At 38.7% G+C, this 24782-nt stretch overlaps 1 protein-coding gene across 3 annotated transcripts; it reads left to right on the top strand.

Moving 5' to 3' along the window:
• Positions 1–1293: 1293 nt before the first annotated feature.
• Positions 1294–24418, top strand: atf7a (activating transcription factor 7a). 3 transcript variants are annotated; one of them, XM_008413559.2, is made up of 12 exons: positions 1294–1327; positions 7412–7483; positions 12338–12434; positions 14316–14428; positions 14835–14999; positions 15127–15275; positions 17647–17740; positions 17838–17960; positions 19459–19608; positions 19876–20064; positions 20338–20443; positions 21516–24418. In XM_008413559.2, exons 2-12 carry the CDS (start codon positions 7436–7438, stop codon positions 21749–21751), a joined length of 1470 nt encoding a protein of 489 aa, XP_008411781.1. In that variant the 5' UTR covers positions 1294–1327; positions 7412–7435; the 3' UTR covers positions 21752–24418. The 3 variants fall into 3 exon arrangements, with proteins under 3 accessions (XP_008411781.1, XP_008411780.1, XP_008411783.1); XM_008413558.2 differs by lacking the exon at positions 1294–1327 and having other exon boundaries at positions 7006–7483; XM_008413561.2 differs by lacking the exon at positions 1294–1327 and having other exon boundaries at positions 7108–7483; positions 22837–24418.
• The last annotated feature ends 364 nt before the right edge of the window (positions 24419–24782 follow it).

Here is a 24782-nt window from a genome sequence, read left to right as displayed (position 1 = left end):
CAAAACAATTTCTGATTGGGATTTGTTTCTGCCAGCTCACGTTTACAACTCCCACATTGCGCCGCACCAGCTTCACTGCTAACTTAAACTCTTGACTCTTGGATCTTCCACGCTCTGCAGCAAATCCCTAAGAAAAGAACGACAAAATATTTGCTCATAAATTTAATCCACATCTTTGTCAGTTAACAGTTTTCTTAAAGCAATTTAAGAAAAATAATCTACAGAGAAAACGCTGACAAAAGGATTATTGAAGACCAAAGCTGGTCAAAACCCGATCCACTAGGGGTCGCTCTTGTTTTGTTTCTAGCTCCAGTGACGGTGACAAACAAGAATGAATACTCAATCTCACTACTGGAGTAGTAGAAATAACATTGACTGTGGATTCCATCATCTACATTTAGCATTGTGTTTTTGTTGAAGCATCCACTTTAATTAACCTGATCTTATCTCCAAATATTGCTTCCTTTTCACCCAATCTTCCTTATTATTTTTAAAGTTGTATTCTATTTTCTGGAAAGTAACTATTAAGTTCCAGAAAGTGCCAAGTAAGTTCCAGAAGGAAAAAAAATCATTAAAGAAGAGGCATTATGTAAAATAGAAAAATTTTATATCATGAAGTCAAATTTCTTGAAAGTTATGTTTGATATATAAAGTATTATAACGACTGAAGGTAACATAGTTATTTGATTGTGCTATAAAATGGGACAAAATGCTCCCAGACCTTCAGTTTAAATTGAGTTCCACATCAAGTTACCCTGCAAACTCCAGGGAAAGTTTATGGTATTTTCTGGTGAAGTTCCTGGAAGGAACATATTAATTCAGGGAACGTAAACGGTTTATTATATAGTGCTACCTTATATTTTTATTTATTTATTTTAGGAAAAGTGAGTTTTTGAATTAGGCCTACAGGTTATTTTTTTAAATACGACATTCAAACGAAGACTTTGAGCTTAGGATTTTACACTTGAATTGTGAATGTAGACACTCCTCGATGCAAACTAAACAGTTAATATTTGTTAGCATGAAACAATATGAAACAAATAAGGTGTGAGAAAATATCAATATCGTATCATAAGATAGAAGAATATCAGAAATAATAGGAAGGCACATTTAAAAAAAAGATGACAAAAAGTGTTTTAGCCAAATAGCATGTTATGTCTCTAGAAAGTCTCTTGTCGGATTAAAGCAAGCTAATCAGGCAGCATTTTCCAAACGTGTTATTACCACTCGCATGAATTCTCGCGATATCTTTCTGTCGAGGGGAGTGTCAAATTCCAAGAGAGAGGAGAGGGGAATCAGAGAGAGAGAGAGAGAGAGGGGCACCAGGGTGAGTTTATAAACACTTCAAACTTTTAAATTCATTAAAGTTATGTATACTTCTCTTACATGTGACACACTTTCTCTCGCTCCGACTCATTTCGGTGCTTGTTGTGGACATGTGTTCATGTTTATGTAACTGTCAGAACTGTTAGTCGCAGCTTCAGCGTCTCATTCGGACCAACAGTCTCGCTGCTTTGCACTCAAGTGTCATTCCGCTAACCAACTAACTGCTACTCGGGGGCGGGGGGTTCATCCTCTTTAATGCCTTTTAAAATGCATAGTTTCACTTCTGGCGTAGTTACGTTTGTGTTGGTGTGTGTTTGTTGTCAGAACTGAAAATGTTAGTATCGTTGTTATCACTCATTTTCAATGTGCGCTCGGCCTGTTGGCGACGCTAGCCACAGCAGCTAGCCATTAGGCTTCTTTTTTGCGAGCGCACAAAAAAGTTGATACGGAGCTTTGTGGACCAATAAGACTTGGCTCGTCGCTGTTATTGACAGGCCCCGAAAGCAATGTGCGAATAAGATGCTTATGACTGACAGGCTGGTGACCAATTGCTGTACAGGATAGGCGGTTTGGTTACGGGAAAGGGCGGGGCTAAAGCGGTGAGCCAAGAAGGTAATGGAGGCTAAAAGAGAGAAACTTTTTTTAAGAGAGTCGGCGCTGTCTGGAAGAGGGAACTAAAGTTTGAGTGGGTCCTTTGGAATTCAGCTTGACCTTTTCGACTTTTGCAGGCCCGGATCTCGGCATAAAAATATCGCACTATCCGTGAATTGTAATTCTGACGGCAATTTGCGTCTGCAAGAGGAACCTCAAAAGAACTGAACGTCTCAGGATGCAGTGACATCCACAGCAATGCAATTTGAACTGTCGGACGCCCGACGATCCGTGTCCCCACGCATGTCAACACCTCAGCTAGGAATGTAGGTCATGTTTTTGGCACAGTTGTACCTCATTCCATCACTTAGAGGTGTTGCACTGAGGGAAAAAACCCCGCAGTTTCTTATACTTCGCAAAATTGGACTCCCTCAGAAAAAAGCATGCATTTTAAGCTTTGTGCAACAAAAGAAGAAAAGTCCAAGAATATAGAGTGCAGAGGTGGGTAGAGTACCCGAAAACTGCAATCAAAAGTAGAGTAACAATATTTCAAGTAAAAGTAAAATGTAGCCATGCAAAAAAAGTTATTTTTTATTAAAGGAAGCTTAAATACGGATTAACTGATCAGAACATCTAATTTATTATTTAGAAATTATGTTGCAAGACAGAAAATTTAAAGTCTAACAAAAACTAAACAATTACAAAGAACAAATTCAAGCACTTTTCCCAAAAATTTTTCTGCATAAAATTGATGAAGCTAATATGTACAGTAAGTAGCATACATAAAATGCCAGGCACTGCATACATATGATTTGAGCAGCAACGCTTGTGTACAAACTCAATTACTTTAGCCTTTAAACTGCAGACTTGTGTCTGGTTCTGGAACATTTTTGGTTAAAAGGTGTTCACTCTTTATTCAGTGAAGATACTCACAGAGAGTAGCCAGAGGTTTTACTCAAGTAAAAAGCACACTGCAGGAAAACTAGTCCTAAAAGTTTTTTTCTTTTTTACTTATTCAAGTAATTTTTAATAAGTTACTACCCACATCCAAGTACAGACCAGAAAGCTAAACATTTTTTTATAAATGCAATGGACAATTTCAATAAAAAAAAAAAAAATAAATCATTAGACACAAAATTGCACAACAGTAACAGCGAAGTTTAATTGCCGCTGCTTCTGTTTTAGAATACTACCAGGCAATTATTTTGCATTGTCTCGAGGGCTTGGCATAGATTTAAATTTTTTTTAGCCATGAAGATATGGGTTTAAGGTTACGTTTGTTCCATTTACTAAATCTTGTGTTCACATTGCTGACATAAATAAATACTGGCTGCTGCACTCAGCCAACCACCATCCAGATCTCTAGTATCATCTGTGATCTGATACAAATCCATGTTGCTGTACTTAAAATGCCTTGTAAAAGTATTTTTACCCATTTTACATTTTTCAAATTTTGTCACATTAAAACCACAGATTTCAATGTAATTTGAGTATTATGTGATAGATCAACACTAATATAATGCAAGTATATTAGTGATTGTGAAATGCAAGGAAATTATATTGTTTTGTAAAAATGTTTCAGGAAAAGCCAAATCTGAAAAGTGTGGTGTACGTATATGTCCAGGTGTTTGTGGAACCGCCTTAAGCTGCAATTACAGATACAGGGATTTAGGATTGTCTTCTCCTGCCCTGCATACATAAACTCATTTATTTATTTTTGTTTTTTTGCCCATTTTTCTATGTAAAACAGCTCAGGCTCTGTCAGACAAAATGAATACATTCTGGAAATTTGCAAAGTTTGAAAGTTATAACATTTTGAGCTCTTCATTCCTCAATCATGTTTGCTGTGTCATGATGATGATGGATTGAGATGCTCAAAGGTTGAGAAATGTATTTGTATATCCTAACACTTTTCCAAAAATGTATATTTAAATTGAATTAAACACAGATGGACTCCATTTACTGAATTGTGTTCAGGTGCTACGCCACACTTTTCAGATTTTTGTTAAAAACTCATGTGTAGTTTTCCTTCCAGTTCACAACCATGTTCTACTTTTATGAAGCGCATAAGAGTACACAACCTCAAACTCAATAAACCGGACGAAGTTTGTGGTTGTAATGTGAAAAAGTTTTCCAGGTACGACTACTTCTGCCAAGCTTTGCAACTTATTTCTGTTTTCCCTTCTGTCTTTCTTTACCTCCTTATTTGCATGGTGGGGTCTCCCCTGTCCTCTAGCAATTTAAGCTTCAGAGTCCCGCGTCATGGCTGCAGCAGGAGCTATTAATACAGTTTGTTTAGTCAGTTTCCTAGCAGGCAGCGTCAAACACTGCCTGGCTGTGGCTGATTATAGCTGAGACTTGTTCCCCTACACCTGCTGAGTTGGAGAAACCCAAAGTTGTGTGGGGTTGTTGGGAGAAGGTGGGGGGGTCGGGGGTGGCAGTGGCTCAATGAGAAGGAGAGGAATCCGGACCCTTCGAGTGCTTCCATGTCACCTTGGCTGAAAGGAGGCAAAAACAGGTGGAGTGTAATGAATATCGACGATGTGCATTGGCACCGCAGTAACTAGGAGAGTGATTGATTGTCTCAACTCTTAAGATTACTTCCAGAGTTTCCTCAGCGAGGAAAGATGCATTTACTGCAGCATTTATTGTCGTATGCACAGGAATTACGGAGAGGTACATATATTGCATCAGTTTTTAGGGCTCTGACTTGATAAAAAAAAAAAATAAATAAATAAAATTGCAGCGTTGCACTGAAAAAGTGCTTTAATCGGGCCTAAATTTTGGTCAAGGCAGCTCCCACAACAAACGGTATTTTCCGCTTTGTCATTTGCGATTTATGAAGGACTTTCCACAAAATCAAATCCCACGTTTTAGCACTGGTGCCAGCCAGCCAAGTTAATGTCTAGCATGTCTTTAGTAAGATGTAAACTCTAAAAATCTGTTCCCACTCCTGACGCCAGATGTGTCTGGTTCTCCACTCAGTCCACACCCTCGGTATAACGAGCTCGATGGAGTATCTCGTTTGCAGACGAATCTCTGCACAAATAGACTCGGTAAATTGGAGGCAGTTTGCGAGGCCCCCCTTCACCGACCTGTTGCCTCTGTTCGTTCTCCAGCAAACCAGAGTCTTCTGTCTTTTTGTCCATAGAGGAACAGCTGGTGCTTGCAAATGTAATGCAGCTTATTTTTGCCTCTTGAGAAGAAAAGACCCGTTGCATGTTCAGCGCACGTCTTCCAGCACAAGGCTTCAGTAATCATGTGTTGGCTCGAGGGCAGCTGTCCTCAGCAGAGCGAGAGATGGCGGCGGGAAGGAGGAGGAAAATTTACTGACTTCAACACTGGGAAAACTTTCAGACATTTATGCCTGGCCAAAGTAATGAATAATATGTCCCATGCAAGAACGTTTGGCAACGCGCTTAACCCATATATTAGGTACAACAAGAGTTTATGTGGTCAGTGCCTCGGTGATATTAAAGGAATGAAATTTGATTCAATATTCTTCCCTTTTCAACTATTTGGGTGTCGGATTAAAACAGAAACCCGGAGAAGAGGCCCGGCTTAGCCGAGATCATTTAGGTTTAAACTTACCAGGGATATTTTTATCTCCATTACAAACTTGTGGTTTGTGCATATTCTGACTGTTTGCCGGTGGTTTAATACATAAAACCATACTTAATATACAGTATATTGGTGGCAGCTGCTTTGTCAGTGGGACGGGATTGCATAATAGCAGCCAGACGTCACTTTTGTGCCAGCTGAGAATGCTGAAACATTCATGTCCGCCGTCGGCCCTCTCCCCTCCCGTATTTCCCCTGATTTATCTTGAATGTTTTTTTTTGTTTTTTCACTTAACTTTTCCAGTTTCTCTTCACGAGGAGTTTTGTCCAGCTGTGCAGGGCGGCGCAGGGTGGAGTTGCTGAAAGAAGTAGCAGCCGGCCGCGCTCAGTTTTAGCTTGGCATTACAGGAGGAGAAACCGAACGGGAGCTTGTGCATATTTAACTCTTTACAAGAGCATCCACTCAGAAGGAGCAGGAAGAAGTGATTATTTTGAGCTCTGTGGAAAGCTGTGGTGTTTCCTGCGGATTCAAGCATCCACTTATGTGCCAATTTTTGCAGTGTTTACAAATGATTTAGGATGTGATAGTAGGATATCCTCAAAATCTATATCCTGAAATGAGTTTATACACAATGACCACGAAATAATCCAAGCTTTACAATAATGTAATTTGGAAAAATTGCATTTTATTCAGTAACTAAATCTGAACAAATTTTACACGACCAGCATTAAAGCATTGTTTTGTTAAGCTTTTTTCTCAGCAGCAGGAAAGTAAAGGTCTTAGTTATGCTTGACTAATATTTTCATAATGCTAAAGGTTGCACAGACTTGATATCCATAATAAATGTCAAAATACACTTTTATATTTTAATAACAATATAAACTAGAAATAAAATAAAGTTGAATCTGAGGTGCATAATTATTGATTTCAATTAATAAATGTTAAGATTTTCTTTTATTTTTGATTGTATTACAAAAAATGTAAAAACGTCCAGCAACTGTTAAATGTTGTGCAACCTTGAAATAAGTTTGTGCAAAACCTAAACATTATTTCGCCTTTTTCTTCCAATTATAACTAAAAAGTGCACCAAAACAACATATTATATTATAAAAGTTTCAGCTGCTGATTTTAGAGAGCAACACATGTTAGAGTTTTCTGTGTTTAATCAATAGGGAGAAAAAGAAAATCACATTTTTTGTTTTATTATTTGTGACCTGCTAATCAAGTTAAAATGAGAATTAATTGGAGCAGTCTTGGTTTTACTACATACTTTACATACCCCTATACAACAATATTAAACAAATAATTAATATTAGTCTCGTGCTACTTCAACATGCCAAGTAAAATTAAAAAGAGGAATCTATTGTGTGAATTTTTCCATTATTGTCTTTTAGAAAAAATGACTGAGAGAACAAATACAATCAGTAACAATTGAATCCCTAAGAATGTTTCAACTCTCTTTAAGCTTATACACTATTGCTGTAAGTTTTTAAAAACTAACAGCCTAAGACAGACGGCTGAGTTGGAGCAGGAGATGCTGAATCCTGGTTCGACGGTGCTGGAGAGGTAAACAGAGGGAGTGGTCATGAGAGAACAAGGGCTTGGAAGTGAACTTAGGCGAGTTTGAGCAAAACGTAGCAGGGGAGGGAGCTGTGTTTGTGTAAACGCCGGCTGTCGCTCCTGACTGTAAGCAGCTCCTCATTGGCCAGCCACAAGCCCCTGTGCGTGAAGGAAATATCACCAGGGAAACTTCTCCTCGCTGCCTCTGTGCATGTTTTCCTCCGTGCCAGGGTTATTTTTGAATAGCGTTCGGCTTCCTGCTCAGACTGAAGTCTACAAGCCGCAGCATCCCTGTTTTGTTGTTTTCGGGATTTGCCAGCTCTGAGATCCATAAAAGCTCGCTGCAATGTTCTCTTCTTCTCCTCTCTCACAGTTTCATTGCAAGCTCTTTGCAAAAATGGGGGACGACAGACCTTTTGTGTGTAACGCTCTCGGCTGTGGACAGGTAAGACTTTTTTTTAATTCCCCCCCCACCTTCTTTCTTATTTGTGTCTCTCTACCCGTTTCCGCTCTTCCATATTTAATTGTCATCGTTGGGCTGAAAATGTTGTACTTGTTTTATAATTTAAAGCTAGAACAGATTGATGCTTGGGAAGAGACGCTTCCTTTGATTGGAGTTTGGCATTTCTCCTGAAGCGCCAACATAAGCAAACTGTCTGTGATTTATGCAACACGTTTAATGAGCAACACGTTAGTAACATTCTACCTTGCACGCTCTGGTGGGACAACGCTGTCTCCTCCAGCCGTGACTCACTCAAAGCTCCAGTGAGCAATCAGAGCGCAGTTATTGTTTCAACCTGTCACTGCTGAGCGCCTGCAGACACAGTTTTGAGCCGAGGTAGTGACTCAGCTGACTGCCAGTAGTACACTCACATGCAGCTTACACGGTGTTCGGCTGCGGCTTTGGCTTAATATCGAAGGAGGAATTAGAAATGATACAAACTTTGTCATCGAACTTGTAATTGTTTAACACAGGAAACATCATGTCTGATCATTTAGCTGGTGTGTTCTCTTGGGTGCGATATCCTCAGACTGTATTTAATAAAGCCTTCTTGTGTCTGAAGAAAATGCACATGTAGCTGTTAAAAGATTTAACTCGTACAGGCTTTTTCTTTCTCTGGATTGATGGCTATATGTTGCAAATGTGAACGTAGCTCAAACAGAAGTCGTACAAACCAAACGATAAATAAGTCATTTGTTTGTCTTTGTTGTCATGCATCATAGATACACAAGGGACACATGTCTTTTCCCTGACAAATGTTACCGATGTAAATTAGTTCATATTTAATTAATGGCGTTATTAATTTAGAACAACAGTTAAAACAGGAGCGGGGCAGCTTCTCAAGGCAAAGCCGTGTTGATGACAGTGGCGGTCCGCAGATGTGGCTCTGCCAGCAGTTTCGTTTGAGTGTCAAACTAAACACGTCTGGAGTTGTGTTGTGGTGTCAAACACTGTGACACATTTACAATATCACCTCATCACCTCTCCCTGTGGAATGTAAGCAGATCTAGCTTCAAAAACATTGTCTTTTTGTAACTTTTCAGGGCCATGTGTCAAAACAAAGCCCATTATTGGTTTGCGGTTGCAAAGTTTTCGCCAGGGTTTCAGTGATTTATATCAAGAAAATATCTAATCCACTATATCAGTCATCTTTTGGAATTTATTGAGTGTAGGCGTAGAGGTACGTCTCATTTTGTTGTTGTTGTTTTATTTGGCAACTTTTTGTTAATTTTGGTGCTGTTATATTCAGGAATGCCTCAACACGTTTGGTCCTGCTATGAATTAGTCATTTAGCATTACGTGTTGGTCAATAGAAAATCTCTGTTTGACATCTAAACAAAATAAGTGACCCCTTAGATGTCTTTTTTTGTCACCCCTAAATATTTCTGATCATGAATAATAATCAGTTCCTCTCATATGGGAAACAAGCTATCCAAGTGTAAAATAAAACCCAGATTAATCATGCTTTGGTTCAGTTCTACTATATAGAAAGGTGACCTGTCAAACGATACTGAAAAAGCACTCGTTTTGATACCGCATAAACCTTTTTTGAATTCATAGGGTTCTTATGAAAATGATAAAAATCCAACCAATTGGAGTTTGAAAATATTTTTATTGTGCTAATTAGGCTAAAATGTGGAAGTCAGTTAGACAGCAACTGTTTTAAAGTGTTGCTATCTAAACGGCAGACAAGATGACACTTTTAATGATCAGATGTGAGCTGAACTGATCATTTTTGCCCCGTTACCTTTTCATACCTACTTGCTGCTGGACGTTTCTCTGCCTATAGATGGACGCAGCTGATATGAAGTTGCAGGAGGAAACATATCCTTATCGGGGAACTCAGACGGGTGGAATATGCTTTTAACACTTAAATGTATAGGGTTAGTTCATGCCATCCTTCAGTTTTTCAGATACAAGAGCACCATTGCGCTGTTTAGTCTCTACTCTGCTTTGTAGTCTTGGCTCTGTAGCACAACTAGCATCAGGACTTGTGGCATCATTCGGTTTTCTCTTTTAGTCTTCCTCATAGACACAGTTTTTTTGGTTTTGACTACAGTAGATCAAAAAGCTCTTTTCTTGTCCTACCTGCCATATTCCCAATGTTTTAAACTTCCACAACCACTCATGTGAGGCTTAGCATTTAATATTCAACTATTAGAAAGAGGGCAAAATAACCACAGATATTTTGTTGCTTTGTCTTAGACATTAGACATAGAACTAACAAGATATTTCTGTAAAAACATTGACAACAACAGTGAAACATGGGGCATTGTATAGTTTTTGTCTGCTTTGCATCTAGACAATTTGTCATTATTGATGGGACTGTGAAATTTGCTCTGTACCAGAAAATCCCAGAGGAGGATTTGTCCAGCCATGAGTCTGTCTCTAAGGTCAAGCCCACTGAGGTTGTGCAGGGAATAGACTGCTCTTTTCTTAAGATAAAACTAACAGGCTTCATTAGATACGTTTTTAACCCTATAATTAGGGATGTAATTTGAGGAAAATGTTGTAAAATAATTTTTATTATTCTTAAAGATGTGTTTTTCCTGTTTTTTTTTTTTTCCATCTTTGAACACCATTTGTTTTATTTTAATGGTTTTTGGAGGATGAACACGTTCGAAACCTGACCCCACATTTTAAGTATTCCTTTGAAAATATAACAATAATATTTATGCTAAAAAAATCTAGAAATTTTAAATCAAACTTGCGGTGAAACATTGACTGTACGCCAATAGCAGGTGTTAAAAGTTTGTCAAATTGGTGACACTGATCTTTTTAAAATGTTATTGTTGGGACAAGATCCAACATTTGTGATTGGATGTGGACATCCCCTATTGAATTAATTATTAAAGCAATGCAGTGTCTGGCTGAAAAAAGAAATCAGACACTAGAAACAAATGGACTCATTATGAATTATTGTGCTTGTCCCTGAACGGCTCTAAAAGTCAGAATTGAGATCTTTAATTACAAGAAGTGGTGACTGGGAATCCAGAGCAAGTGACTTAACAATTGTGATGTATGTGAGCCCCTACGAGAACAAAAGCCTTCCAGAAGCATTTGGATCAACTTGCAGATTGTCCAAGTATCTCGTTACAACATTTAACAATAAACTGGAATAGTCATGAAGGGAAAATAGCTTGCATAATTATCAGTTTAGAGTAAGAGATGATACATTTTTAGAGGCTAAAAACATATCATAACCAGATACTTGACAGAAACATCCAGAATCTTCAACAAATAATCCTAATGGACCAAGAGGTTTCACCGCCAACAATCTGTCAAATGTACAACAGGTGCAACATTATGTAACTTAGAGGCATCTCTGTGTTTACAAGAAATGGATAATTGAATATCATCTGAAGGTCTAGCAGCAATGTTACCCAAATGCGATCAGTAAATAGCGCCAAGAAATAGAAGTAGAGGCAGGCAGCCAAATGACAAGAATTGCTCAGAGATGAAGAAAACTATTTCAAAGCAGAGCCCAGAACACCCACCCGTTATTGGACGTGATGCGATAATGAGTGGAATCAAAAGCTGAGTTCACGTTCAGCATGAACAGGACATATTTCAACATCCCCCCTCGTTTTGTGAGAATGAGATCTCCACAAGCCAGAGGCCCTGCAGCAAGCTGTTTGTTTTTAAAAACTAAATTTTACATTTTATGAGCTTTTAGGCCAATCGTTGTGGTGGATTTTATGTGCGTTGGACACATAACACCCTTAACGGTACGTGATCTTAATGTCCAAATGCTGTTTCACTGCTGCCCTTTACAAGCAACAGTTGTCTACCAGGAAAATCTGAATCCTGCCCGTAATAGAACAAGGGTGATTGACTTTTGGCTTTGGCCAAGGTTTTCCTCTCACCAAGTTAACCACAACAACAACAACAACAACAACCCCCCCTGAATTGGTGCCCAGTATTTATTGCATCAGGAAGGTAATCCTAGCCTCCATTATCTTAGGCACGGAGATAGTTTCTCCCACAAAATATAGTTGTCTCGTTCAGAGGACGGAGACAGATGAGCCATGTATTGGTGATGCTCTTTAGTCGGGCTAAAAATAAGGCTCCTGACACTCGAATGTGTTTCCACTGCGCTCTCCTGACTGAAGTCGCAACTGTAACGCAGTGCCCTAAAATAGGCTGCAGTGAATAGTGAATAGGCTGGTGCGAGAGCCAAGATTATTCCTCCTACGTCTTGGAGTGAATCACATTGCCACTTCTCAACAGAAGACGCTGCGTGTCTCAGAGGACACCGGCCGTCCCTTCTTCTATATGTCTGATTTGTGTCATGCAGTGGAGCTCCCGTAGCTCTTAATGTGATACCTGATAGGAGGTAATCCAATATTGAAGGGCCAGTCATAGTTTACATTATCCCTAAGCTTTACACGCGAACGTTGGTGACATCAGCGAGTTAACTTAAACGTTCACTCCCTGCATTTTTACGCCATTAAATTCATTTGTAGTAATTTCAGCTCTAATCCACGCTGATCTTTTATCTTTGTCCGGTAGTTTCATCTATGCAAGGTTATGTGAGCCCATGTCTTCAAGCTATTATTGGCTTGTACTTGCAAGAAACTTTATACCAAAGATTTGGTGTTCTTTGTAGGTTTTCCCTCATAATTTTTGCTCAATTGCCTGCATGTGATGTGCTACATCTGTGTGTGATTATTGCAATTTGATGTCTGAATTACAGTAATACAAGCTGCCTCCTTAGGTAACAGTTACAATTATCTGCTGGCTTATTCACGTAATATTCTCGTGTTTCTTCCCCTTCTTCTTGTTCACTTGCTACAGAGGTTTACCAATGAGGACCACTTAGCTGTGCACAAACACAAGCATGAGATGACATTGAAGTTTGGACCAGCCAGGACCGACTCTGTTATAATTGCAGGTACATTCTTTTGTATAGCATGCAGTGTTGTTATAAAGCCATTACTCTTCCCTTAGTTTTTATATTCTGCTTCCCAGAACCCAGAACTTTCTTTTTTATCATTTACAGTGGACTTTATGGTTTCTGAAGGTCTTTTTTTTTTATTCTTAATGTGGTTTCTGACCATTTTTTTTAGATTATTTACAACTAGCCATTACAGATAAACAAGCATTGTGTCATTTGATGTTGTCTTGTAAAATGTCATAAGAAATAGTCATACTGCAGTATGCATACTGCAATCTGTTTTTGCCAAGACAAAAACAGATTGTTTGATTGGGATTGTTGCTTTTACTGATGCCATGACCAATCAGTGCTGTGATTACCTTTCAAAATGTGATTAAATGTAATTATAATAGGGGACAAGTTTATTTTTATAGAAATATTTTTTGTGTGTTTTTAGACTGTATTGAAGAATAGATTAATTGCCAAAAGGCTGGAGTGAATTGTTTTTTTTAATTCAGTTTTAGCATCTTCATTATAAGTACAACATATCCTGATTTCAGTTTTAAGACTAGATCAAATCTCTGTATATAAATTTAACATGAAAAGGCTCCTAAACTCAAGGAATGAATTATTAGGACAGGCATGCACAACATGTCACAGATTTATCTTCATAATGTCAGTGTGTACATTATTATTATTATTATTATTATTATTATTATTGCAAATATACTTAGCTTGCAATATATATTAGCTACCCACAGAAATGCCATGCTTTTCACTGTCTGGGCCTACGATTTTATTAAACCCAAATCAGAATGACATTAATGCTGTGTACTGAAGGATTTTCTTATTTATTGCTTGTAATATTGTACATGCTTTCCTGGTATCATGCAGCCGTAGTCTTCAGTTCACTTGTCAAAGAATCGGCTATAAATGTTGTTTTTGTCCATTTTTTAAAAAATATAAGAAGCCTCTAGTAAAGATACAGTTTGTTCCTATTTCTTCACCTCAATCTGTACTTAAAGCTGATTTTGAACCAATAAAGTTACTCAAAAATATTAATCAGTTTGGCGAGAATGTTGCCTAGTTGTGCAGTGCATGTAAGAATGGGTCAGAATGAGATTCTCATGATATAGCTTTTAGTAAAAATATTGCACACTTTAATGTCTACGTTAGTTTTTAACTTATGCAATTGCTTTTAATTAAAATAGAATATGTTTTTCTTACTGTAACTAGTTATTGTTGCTTATTTTCATTGTGATGGAGTTTATTTATAATATTAGTTTAATGTTTTTGATTTTTGTACATGGACACAATAAGGGATTGAGAGGAACACAGGGGAGCATGTTGACTGTCCTCTGTATTGTGTAATCCTGCCAATGATTCACAGTTAAAATGTTTGTCAGCTTAAGAGTTTTTTGGCTCAGTGGGTAGAGTAGTGGTCTTGCAATCCAGAAGTTGTGGGTTTGATTCCTATTTTGTCCTCTACCACGTGTTCTCATTGGTACGACTAGAGTACTGCTTTATATATTCAGTCCATTTACCAGTTAAATTAAAATTAAAAATAAGATCTGATTAAGTCATGCAGTGATACAGTTTAAGGTGTTTTATCTAAAAAAAAAATAGGTTGTTTCATGATGTTTTTTTGCGTCTGAGCCACAGATTAAAATAAAGCAGGTTAAAAAAAAAATTCTGCATGATGTTGAAATACTGAACTGGAAATTATGCACTTAAAAAAAAAAAAGAAAAGAAAATAAAGAAATGAGTAGTGATGCAAGACCTTTGCACAATTATTGAAAAATAAAAACTCAAAAATGTCTTTATCGTAGCAGCTAAGAGTTAACCAAGTGTGATATTGTTTTAATAGTTATTTTCTTCGTTGTCGTTGCTCTTTCCTAGATCAAACGCCTACCCCCACTCGTTTTCTTAAGAACTGCGAGGAAGTCGGTCTGTTTAACGAACTCGCCAACTCCTTCGAACAAGATGACGAAGAAAAGAAGGCGAAGAACTCTGTAAGAAATCAACATTGGGAGGTCGGCCATGACGGCTTTTTATTGTTGCGCTAATGTTCATCTCTGCGTGTATTATGTTCAGACTGGGGAAATTTCCTACATACTCCAGTGTACTAAAAAAAACCTCATCTTTACTTCCTTCTTTTGAACTCAGTTGCTGATTTAATCAAAAACTACAGTTTGAAATTCCTGTGTTGCACAGTTTTTTTTCCTGCATCATTAGAATTTCAGTTATTGCAGAAGTTTGCAAGTACAGTTCTCAGCAGATGCATTGGTTCTTCATTGCACTGAACATGGAGTTTCATGAAGCTAACCGTGACAAGCAGATTTGTATAATAAATGCCAACTTCCCTTTTTAATGCTTTATTATTCAGGTTTTCTTTTTTTCTCCTTTGTCACATCACAGCTTCCTGCAGCCAACTCTGTGGCTTTAGACATGAGCCTGCAGACGTCGTCAGATGTGAAGGTGAAACGGGAGTCACCTGTGGAAGTCGACTCCTCACCTCCAAGCAGCCCTGAATCGATATCTGGGAAGTCGGACAGCAACCAGGAGCCTGTGGTTAGAGGAAAGGTGTGCAGGATAAAAAAAACAAATTTATCACTGCCGCTTTGGCTCTACAACATTTAGTTCTAAATGTATTAATTCCATTTTCTGTAAAATCTTGTTACAAATATATTGAATCGTTTCTCTCTCTTAGGACACACCACCTAGGAGTTCAGCTCCCACTCCAACTATTGTCCGCCCAGGTTCTCTTCCACTACACTTGGGCTTCGATGCCCTTCACCCCACCATGCCGTCACCCACCTCTGTCATCACACAGGCTCCGCCTTCAAATCGCACCTTGGGGTGAGTAATTTTCAGCCGTCTGATCTCACTAAAAATATACCTGTGATAATTTGATGATATCTAACTTGGACTTGCTAATGCTGATTTTAGCTGGTGGTTGTTGCACTGCACTGCTACCGGGATTTCACTAAGCAAATGAGTATGAGCCTTCTACTGGATATCCATTTATCTTTTAGCTGGCATCAAGCTATATAACCCAAATTGATGCAATGAGTAACTTCTCATTTCTTGAGCATGTTGAAAGACGTAGCCCATGTTAGTGGAAATAGATGCTCGTCTGTTAAGAAGGGTTGAGTCTGCAGTTACAACTAGCAACAAATTGGAGCTGGAAGATGTTAAACAAAAGCTAAAAGTGGCAGAAGTTACTCTTCTCCACCAGCTGAGTGCAAAGTCAGAGAACTGGAAGAGCTTTAAACTGGTAGTTGACAACAAATGTGATGTTTTTCTCTCCTGGTGGGTTTTCTTCTGGCCTCTAACTAGAGTTGATTAGTCCATTGGATTGGCCTTGGACACAATGTTTATGGCCTTGAGCTGGGTTTGTTTTTTTTTTTTGTTTTTTTTTTTACTTTTAGGCTTGATAAACTCTACTCCCATTGTCAATACACGACTGGTGAAAAATGTATGCAACACTCACTGGATGGAAATAAATCTTGTGACTTTGCAGAAGCTTGTTTAAAACAATGCCACAGAAAATAGCATAATCAAAGCTCAAGGCCATATAAAGTAATATTGGTGTGTCATGGTTTTTTTTTGATGGCAACATTTTTTTTGTCCAGGCATTGTATGAAATAACAGAAGAGCATCCGGTATAATTTTCTCAGGCTTCCAGCTGTGAGACACAAGTGATTATTATTATTATTTTGGGGTCAGAAACATCACACCTTGTTTAAAAGAGCGTAAAAATGATAAATGTACTGAACTCATATAGTCATACTGACCACTCAAAGTGCTTTTTATCAGAGCTGCATTCATCAATGACCCCATTTTGATCGGGTCATTGCTGACCCCACCAAAATGCTGATTGGTCAGCAATTTGGGATTAAGTGCCTTGCTCAGGGGCACATGGATGTGTGGCTGGGCTCCGTCCCTCAGCTTTCTGATTACATCCTGACTACTCTACTGACTGAGCCAGAGTCAGTCATATCAGGGTTTCACGATTTTAAAATAAAGACAAAATTATTAACAGGGTTCCTGCATACTCTAGATAAGTCTGGAAATAAATTTAGGTATTTTTGGTATGCATTTATTCTGATAAGCATGGAAAAAAAAGTCTGGAAATGCATTTATATTTCCAGACTTTATTCCCTCCTTTGTCTAAATGTTGTTGCCTTCCTTCCAACCTGCTTCCTATCCTTCCTTTTATTGTGTCCAGCCTCCCTTCTTTTCTTGTATTATTTCTTTGTGCCTTGTGCCCTCCTCTGTTAGTTGTTATTAGTTAGTTTTTTTAAAATTATGTAGTATTTTATGTTCTATAAAATACTGCATAGGAACTGAGAACTTTGGGACACTTAATGTGGAAAAGTCTGGGAGTTTTACATTATAAAATGTGTTGAATCCCTGAGTTAAAGAGTTGTTTTTAGCTTCTTATTACTACTAAAGCTGCAGTATCTCTGTGTATTCCCTAGAAAATGTAAATCCCTACCTTAACCACAAAATATTGAAAAGACTTAGTGTTTCCTAATGAAGCATGTACCCAGATAAACAAACATATAATTAAAAAAAATAAATAAATAACAAAAATATATCGTAGAAAATGTTTCTACTTGCTTAATGAACTAAAGATGTAATATTTTACTAATCAAGAAAGTAGTCTGGATCGGCCTTGATCTAGACTACCCCCAGCAATAACCATAGGGAGTTGGTCAGTTTTGCTATGTTTAGTGAAGTTTATAAAATTATTTAAAAAGAGCTTTTTTAAAGTTATTTTTTCTAAACGTTATCTACTGTTTTTAATTTCACTTTCAGTCTAATCTGCATATCTGACTGTTTTTGTTAATTATTTTCAACCTCTGGTTAGTTGTGATTTTAAATGGGTCTAATTTAACAGATAAACTGTGTTGAACACAGATGACAGGGAACATTTTAGAGTACCACTTCTGAATTGTCCATTGGTACTTACTGTAAGTCTGTTGCAATTTGCTCGTGTGTGTGTTGTTTTCAAAGTACTTCAAAAATGTACTGAAAAACCCAGCTTGCCAGCTTGTTTAAGGAATGACAGTTTTTTTTGTCTTTTATGTTTTGTCTAGTCATGTTTGACCTTTAAGAGCTCCCTCCATATGATACAAGGGTTAATACCTCTGCTTAAATGGATGACTGCACAATAAAAGCAATTTATGCATACGCCTCCTTTTTTTCTCTTGTCTCTTAATAGTTCACCAACTAGCCATTACCCAATGATGATGCTTCCCACTGGTCAGGCTGTGCCTGTGCTCCCCGGTCCTGTCCAGATACCTTCTGTCATTAATGTAAGACAGACCAGCAGTATCTACAATGTCATTATTGGAGGGAATAAGTCTGTTATGTCTTAATTTATGTGCATTTATGCATCATGTCTGACTCCAGCTGGCTCGACCCATGTGTATGGTACCCAACATTCCTGGAATCCCTGGTCCTCCTCTGGGAGGCAGCAGCAGCGGCTCCAACTCCCCCTCTGGCTACAGCAGCATCCACTCAGAGGCCAAGATGGTCAGCACTAAATTAGCTCTCTATTTCTATCTCTTTATCTCTTCTTCTTGTCTGCATCCTTACCCTCCAGACTTGGTCTGCTTTGCCTTACTTTGTACATCATATGACTTTTTACTGCAGTAACTTGTTATTTAACCCTTACATGCATCGCCACAGTAGGTGCTGAAAAAGTGAAGGCTGCTGCTTTCTTTTGGCATTTTAACTAATTTGAAGAGCAATAGTTTCCATAAAAGCTTTGCCTGTTTTATTCGTACCCAGAAAGTTATTGTTGTAGGATTAATGTATATGTTGTGACTAATAGGTTTTGTACCTTATTGGACAGGCTTCTTTGCCAACAGGACAATAGGGGATCACAGTGCAACATCATAATAATCGAGTATCATCATCTGAAACTTTTCCCAGGGACATGCAATGCCTCAAGAGCCAAGCCCCGATTAGATAGATCACCATGTCACATGAGTGTGCTGCAGAGAACAAACCTTTTTATATCTACTCCTCAGAGAATTGATGCTATTCCCCCTATAAATAAACTTGCATCACACAGCTCACCTTTTACATCAGTGGGAACAACAACTTGCTTCAAACTGTCTAAAACAGAAGCTGCATGTGAGTTATTATGTAGAGTTATTTTTTGGAAAAATCCTGTCCAGGGATCCTTTGTTTTTTCTTTGCTGATGATAGAAAGCTAGCTGAATAGTGGTGTATCCACTGCAGGATCTCACAAAATATTTTTTTTTTAAAAAGTTCACTGAAAAAACCCCACAAACCTTTTGGTCTTACTTCTGCTTTGTGTGGTTGTCGGTAAATGACATCACAGGACACACGAGTATCAGGCTAATTAGTGAACCTTTTTGCAAACAAGTGACTTTTGACAGATTTTAACTTAAGCTCTGAATGATTCAAGTTTCATTAGAGTGAGGTTGAACAGAGGTTCAACCTCACAAGTCTGAGCTGAAGTTTGACTCTAGTGTCACTCAAACTACGATAAATGGCAACACAGAATTAAATGGTAACACAATGGTATATTTCTGCTTAGATTTTTTTTCCATTTGATTTGTTTCCATTGATGTTCGGCTGTAATAAAATAAATACATCCCATGTTCTGCTATGCCTTATAATTTTCAGCTCAGAAAGTCGATGGTGTGCTCAGAGAAGTCTGATCAGGGGCAGACATAGGGTATGTCTGTTGCTTTAGGGCAACAGACATAGCCTAAAGTTTAGGGTAGATTTAGGGTAGATTTCAACTTGATTGTATGTAAATATTTTATCTTGTAGGTGAATGCCATTTAAAATAAATTGGTGTGGCTGGAAGTTTTGGAGTTGACATTGACTTGCTGCAGTAATTTTATTGCCTCAAAGCATGCATTTTTATACCCTCTGTGTTCTGATCATTTTCACAACAGTAGTGCCACTTTGCTCATAGTGTCAGCTTGGTATGCGAGTGCAACTTCCTGTGTTTGCCAGTGATATCTCTCTTTTAACTGTTTTTCCCCTGTAGCGCTTGAAAGCAGCACTGTCGCAGCAGAGCCCGTCGGGTCAGAACTTGGGATCCATGGTGATGGGCAGCAGCCCCATGGTTCCTCAGAAGGCAGAGCAGAGCCAACTTCTTGTCCAGCATCCGGACGCGCCTTCGCCTGCACAACCTCAGGTGTTTATGTCGGCTCCTGCTGCTGTTCTCCTTAGACTTGAAAGTGAAAGAAAACCGAGATAAAAATTAATCTTGATCGATTATGAAGGCTGAGTAATCTTTTGAAGTCATCAAAACTTGCAACCGAGCACTGAGATGACTGGAATGTGTGTTAGTTTTTAATACTGAAACTGTGAGTCAAACTTCCCTTTTCTTTCTCGTCTTTCTTCCGTTCCCCTCGCCTGTCTGTCTGTTTCCTTTTGACCTCTTGCCATCTTTCTCCCTCAGGTATCTCCAGCACAGCCTACAGGTGGGCGTCGACGGCGGACGGCAGATGATGACCCAGATGAGCGACGGCAACGCTTCCTGGAGAGGAATAGGGCGGCGGCATCGCGCTGCAGACAGAAGCGCAAACTGTGGGTCAGTTCTCTGGAGAAGAAGGCCGAGGAGCTCAGCTCTCTCAACGTCTCGCTGTCGGTGAGTGGGCTCGGAGTGGGTGGAAGAGGAATGAAAGCTTGTACTTTTACAGAAGTTTAAGTGCTGCAAGACTTAAATCTTGGAGCAGGTACATCTGTTTAAAACCCCTTTAAACAGAAAATACATACATGAATGCTCAGCTGTTTCAAATGATGGATTCCAGTGATGCTATTTTATTTATTTATTTATTCATTCATTTATTTATTTATTTTTTCTTATACAATAATTGAAGCATGAATCATCTTTGATGTTTTTTGTTCCATTTCATTTCAGAACGAGGTTTCTCTGCTGCGAAACGAGGTGGCACATTTGAAGCAGCTGCTGCTCGCCCACAAGGACTGCCCTGTCACCACCCTACAAAAGAAAACTGCTTACTTAGGTACAGCTCAGAAGATGTGTGGCATTATTAAATTTAAATACTAAGCAGTCTATAAACTGATACTTTATTCACACGCGTTAAAAACTGACGCGGCCAATATTTGACTTTTCACCCATGGATTTCGAAAGGCTGGAGTGCTGTGATACGAAGAGGACAGCACAGACTGAAGAGCGAGACTAAAGTGTTATTGAGAGCAACAACAAAAGAGAAACAGAGGACGCGTGTGTTTGAGGCCTTGAATGTTTGCAGAATATTATCAGAGAGCATCACTGCACCTGACCCACACAGCCTCATCCCCAATGCGCAATAACACAAATACAAGCCGCATGTGCACAAAGGACTTGCCGCACATAAACAGCTGCTCCTCAACACGCACCTGGCGGTCAGTTTCTGACCCACACAAATATGACACGCGAAGGCGATTCACACAAAAACAATGCCCCTGACAAACCCCACGCACACGACTCGACACAGGTGCACACATGTACATCTATATTTTCTAGTTACTTAATTAAAAGGGAAGGAAAAACAAAACCTACCCAATTTCGCTTTCCAGATTCAGGCTCTGCGTCTGTGACATCCAGATGAGAAGCTGAAGTGGCGTTTGGTTCATTTTTACTCTTTTTAGCAAACGTTTCGACCTGACTTAGCTGTTTAAAAGACTTGTTTACTCGTTTTTAGTTATCGTCACTGCACAGTCACATTTAGCTTATGGAAAAAGCAGCAGCCACCAAATAAACAAAAGTAAGAAAACCAATGAAATCTTTGTTTAGCATGGACATGTCCCACCCACACAGATCTGCATAGCAAAAGACACAAAAGACGATGTTTAATTTTTTCCCACAATTTTGTTAATAACAAAGTGAAAAATATCAAATAATTAAATATGAAACATTTTTAATAACTCAAAGGGAAAACCTCAATGTGCGCACAACTTCTGGTGAATTTCTGACAGAATCTCAGACATATATTTGCTTTGTTGCAAATAACATATCTAGCATTTTGTCATAAATTGGTGCTTGCAGTTTTCAAGCTTCGTTTGTCCTGTGTTGCTTTTTTCACCCCCCTGCAGCTGCAGAAGAGAGCCTAAAGGAAACCTCTGAGCCTACAGGGTCCCCGGCTCCAGTGATTCAGCACAGCTCTTTGGCTCCCAGCCCCTCTGCGATTCAGAACGGCCTGAGCACGAGAGCCGCGGCCGAGGCCATGGCCATGTCGGTGCTAGCAGGAATGGGTCAGCAGCACCAGAGGGTCGAGGGTGGACCTTCGCACATTATCATGGCTGCACAGTCTCAGTCTGCTGCCAGATGATGAGCAGCGCCACCACTGGCCCAGGCTTGGCTCGCCACCCAGGGATAGAAAAGACTCCCACCATCCACAGCCTTTAGGTCCAAATTTCACATCTCACGCTACCCTCTTTCCACGTCTCCTCTTTTGATCCTCCTGTGGAGCCATCAAGCTGTGGCCTGGAGCTCAGCAGCAGCAGCAGCCGCAGCCTTCTGGGAATGGACTGAGACTTTTGGGAGAGCTTCCTGTTAACTTTGCCATAAACTACAGGGGCTGGACTCCGATATCCCTTCCTCTTTGCCCGCCTGCTCATCTCCCCTCACCCTCGGTGAATAAGACGACCCTCTCACCAGGCTGCGAGAAAGTGCGTGGAGTAATCTGCCGTGATTATGAACTTCCTATATGTGCACAGTTTCAAACTCACAGGAGTTGCATAAACGTTGTTGATCAAATCAGATCCAGCACACAGGACTTTATGCTGTTTTCAGCTGGGAATAGTGCCTCGTGCCCCTGGACATTAATCACCATGCTCGCAACCCACATACCCGTCGCTGCATATCGCATTCATCTTCAGCTCAAAAGACGCAACAACTTTCCCCACTTCTGACGGTCATCTTCCTGCTAACGGTTCCGCATCAATGTGATCTGATCACGGACCCAAACACATTTCCTCATTTACCCCCTCTTTATGTTTAAGACATATTTTAACTGTGTGTGATTGTATACTTATGTACAGCAGAACATGAGTAGTTGCTTCAGATTTGACACATTGTTAGCTGTGTTGTTTGCATGTGACTTTTCCCGAGTGGGTGTAAAGTATGTGCAGCTATCTGATTTGGCATATCATCCAATATCAGTCTCTACAACCAAAAAGGATTAGATTTTAGCTTCAAACAAGTTCCCCCCCCCCTAAAATTTTCAATTTAACCTGAAGGGAATTTATCTTCTGCTGTCCGCCATGTTTCCTTAAAAATCAGGCCGACCGTTCAGCTAGGTTGGAAGTTGTACCTTTTTTTTTCTTTTTCTTTTTCATTTTATATAAAATTACTCTGATCGCCTTTCTGTGTGGGTCCAGGACTTTGTGTAACTGTTATTTTCAGACTTTTCAGGATGGCGGATCATCCTTGCTGCTCGATGGAAGTGTGATGAACCCTTTTTAAAGTCGCTGTGCTCTTTACCAAACCTAAACTAAGCCATAATCTGAGTCTCCAAAGACCACCTGGTACTTGTTCTGAGACAGAAAGTAGTCTGACTGTTATTTTGTGTCACAGTGACAGAATCTAGTCTATCACTACTTGTTTCTTGCACTTTGACACAGTCACACACACCCCCGAAGATTTTTATTTTTATTTTGCCTTAGGATCACATTAGTGCCTCTAATATTTCTTCTTAAATGTCTAAAAAAAAAAAAAAAACTGGTATTACTAAACAATTTTTACTTGGAGAAATTATTTCACATCACCTGCAAATCTGCAAATAACTTCCTAAAACTATACTCAACAGTTTTCTTATACTGTTTCAGCAACTTACTGTTTTGAAAATGAAGAATTGTGGAAAATACTTTTCTTGTACTTGTCTGTCATCTGGTGGAGAAACTGGGAAAACATGTTTTCTAGTAAAAGCTTTAAGAACAGAAACGTCTAAAAGATTTAATTAAGAATCTATCCAAGATACTCAACTAATTATCAATACATTTTTTCCCCCAAAAACACAGAAATAACACGCCTTTCCTGTTGTCCTTGTGCACTTCTGTTCTCCTTTTTGCCTACTATGGCCATATATTTGCAAGATATTATATTTGAAAAGCAAGATATCTCTCTATCATTATGATACTTTAATATGCACTAAAGTAAAAGTATATTGTGGCTTAGTATTTCTCTTCATCGGGTCACGTTTGTGCAGCTCTTTTGTTTTTCAGAACAGAAGTTTGTTCATGACAATTTTGTAAAAGTCGTACTGTAGATGTGAATGGGGAATTTTCTCACCAACTTCAAAACTTTATGCTCAGACTGAACCTCTCATCCTACAGTCCCAATGGCGACCCTGGCATTTTTTTTTGTTTTTGTTTTACCTGTTGGCGCTATATTTAGCCAGCAGTCCCATATAGATTGTTTATATGAAATGAAAATTTAAACTAATATAGCGCTCATATTTTTGTTTCATTTGTGTGATGGGCACCTTTTCTGTCATTTACTGTTCTTTTGTTGTTGTGTGGTGTTGTAAACACTGCGCAACCATTTCTCATACTGCTTTTGATTGTACTGATGAATATAGACTAATTTCATTTAAGAGCTTGTTTTTATCGGTTTTTATTCTCTATAGAAGAAACTTAAAACCTTTTTCAAAAAGAAAAGTCACCACGCTTGGCTGTCTTTGTCTAACTTATTTTTTTGTTTTTAAAAATTGGTCAATTTACATTTTGCTTTTTCACTCTTTGGCCTTTTTAATATTTGAATTGTTATGAAAATGACAGGTAAATGGAAAAGAAAATGCAACTATGGTAACAGTTTCACATCATATATTTCTGTTTATTTTTCACACTCCCATTGTCAGATGGATGATTTCAGAAATGTTTATTGTACATATCTGTACTATATAAATATATATACTTTTCCATGCATGTCCAAGTGGAATACCATGAACACTTTAAAGTGCTGCAGTTTTAATTAAAGAAACTACATCATAAGGAAATTTGTGGGGCTTTTTTTCTTTCACATTTTCCTCGTTCCTCCGTTGTAATTTCTCCAAAATACTGCTTCTGCTTTTGAGTTATCTTTCTGCATCTCTACCTGTGAAGGTACACCAGATGCTTCTGTGTTTAATTGTGTTGTCTTGGATGGATTCTCTCACAAAGTTACCAGCTTTGTGTACCGGTAATCTGTCCCTCCAACCCCAAACATGTTCATCTGAATACATTTAGAATATAACTGAGAAAGGAAATCGTTATTTTAATAAATCAGTGCACACAAAATGACAGTTCCATCATTTTGATGAACTACTGTGATTAGCAGAATGAAGACGCTGCTGTTAATGTGGAGAAAAGTAATGGTGTATC

Source organism: Poecilia reticulata, linkage group LG7, assembly GCF_000633615.1.
Source record: "Poecilia reticulata strain Guanapo linkage group LG7, Guppy_female_1.0+MT, whole genome shotgun sequence".
Lineage (NCBI taxonomy): Eukaryota > Metazoa > Chordata > Actinopteri > Cyprinodontiformes > Poeciliidae > Poecilia > Poecilia reticulata.
The sequence above is the reverse complement of the archived record's forward strand: the minus strand, read 5'-3'. Positions and strand labels throughout refer to the sequence as shown.